Consider the following 1533-nt stretch of genomic DNA (forward strand, 5'->3'; position numbering starts at 1 on the left):
CATCGTCTGTGATATTTGTGCAATGGTCCAGATGGAGCAATCTTAGTTGGACACAATGAACGAAGGGAGGAGATGCAAAGCTGAAGGTGCAATGAGACAGATGTAACACACGCAGCTTGCTGCTTCGTGAATGTTGGAAGATGCCAACTGGCAGTATTGATGTTCTATTTGTTGGTGGTTCATGTGCAGAAAGGAAGAATCATGTCACCTGGGGAGGCAGCACACGAGTGTTATCCTTAGGGCATCTCCAGCCGTTTGCCCCCCCAGGAGGCGTTTTTTTCGCCTCCTGGGGGGCTGCCGGCGAGAACTTTGGCCTGGGGGGCCAAAATTTTCCACTCGTTGCCTTCCCACGAGCAGTGTTGGACTCCTCACAAACGGAGCGGCATTTCGTCGAGCACCTTGACCGTGGCGGCGTCGACGACCTCCAGCCAGCGGAGGAGCACGCCCCTGAACTTGCTCCCGCCACCGCCAGCCCCCCGCTTGCCCACGCCGCCGTTCTTCACGAGGCTCGTGGCCGAGCACTCCTCCCCCTCGCTGCTCGACCCGGTCGTCGCCGCGGCCGCAGCGACAAACTCGCAGCCGAGGCACCCGTCCACGCCGCACCTGGCGCACGCAGCAGCCGCAGGCGCCGGAGCAGGAGCGGGAGCAAAGGGCGGCGTCGACAGCTCCGGGCGCAGGGCGGGGGCCGCGGTGTCCCCGGACATGACGGAGATGAGAGCATGGAGGAAGAAGGAGTTCTCCTGCTCGGAGTTGGGGAGCTGGAACCCGCTGCCGCCGCACTCCAGCCTTGGCGCCATGGCGATGTGGAGTCCTGCGGTGGCGGGAGGCGGCGAGCGGGGAGGGAGGCAGGCGCAGGGCGGCAAGCGGCGAAGGAGGCATGGCGACGGCACGCAACAGCCAGGGCGAGGCGTGCGGCGAGCAGTAGCGGTAGGCGGTGGGCTCGAACTGGCTGACCACCGGCGTGCACCGCCTCTCACCGGCGCCCGGCCTCTTCTTGTTCTTCTTCCGCTGCGTCATAGAGCACTGGGCCGGAGCCTCCTCCGCCTCCAGCAAGTCGCGCTCCGTGGCGGTCCTCGGCAGCACGGCCGCAGGCGACGCCTCCTGCTCCGTGACGCCCTCTGCGCACGCCTTGGGCGCCTTGCGCTGCTGCATCGCCGACGCGCGGCCGGTGTGCCTTGCGCTGCTGCATCGCCGACGCTTGGAGGAGGTGATGCGGGAGACGGCCAGCGCCCGCCCCGTCCTCGCCCGTCCCGGCCACGCACGGCGAGCTCCAGCCTCCGAGCCTAGAAGTCGCCGAGGAGAGAGGGAGTGTGGGCTGGAGAGGAGAGAGAGGGAGTGTGGCTCGCACGTGGGTGGGCCCGGAGAAGATAAAGGCAGTTGGAGACACTGACTGGTGGACCATTTGCATGCAAAAGTGAGTGCCGGCGTCCCCAGCTGCCCCCCGGGTTGTTGGGATTCGCCTGATATCGCCGGCCGTGTTTTTGGATAAATCCGGCGCAAAACAAGCCTTTGGGGGTGTGGCTGGGAGCATTT

The 1533-nt window shown here is 65.4% G+C and overlaps 1 protein-coding gene across 1 annotated transcript; it reads right to left on the minus strand.

Moving 5' to 3' along the window:
- Positions 1-368: 368 nt before the first annotated feature.
- On the minus strand, positions 369-797 carry LOC119360309. The gene has a single exon (XM_037626002.1). The coding sequence runs from the start codon at positions 795-797 to the stop codon at positions 369-371; it is 429 nt and encodes a 142-aa protein (XP_037481899.1).
- Positions 798-1533: the final 736 nt, after the last annotated feature.

This window comes from Triticum dicoccoides, chromosome 2B (genome assembly GCF_002162155.2).
Source record: "Triticum dicoccoides isolate Atlit2015 ecotype Zavitan chromosome 2B, WEW_v2.0, whole genome shotgun sequence".
NCBI lineage: Eukaryota > Viridiplantae > Streptophyta > Magnoliopsida > Poales > Poaceae > Triticum > Triticum dicoccoides.

What these genes read in the sequence shown, in the direction of transcription:
- LOC119360309 (XM_037626002.1), bottom strand. Translation starts at nt 797, where the DNA reads ATGGCGCCAAGGCTGGAGTGCGGCGGCAGCGGGTTCCAGCTCCCCAAC.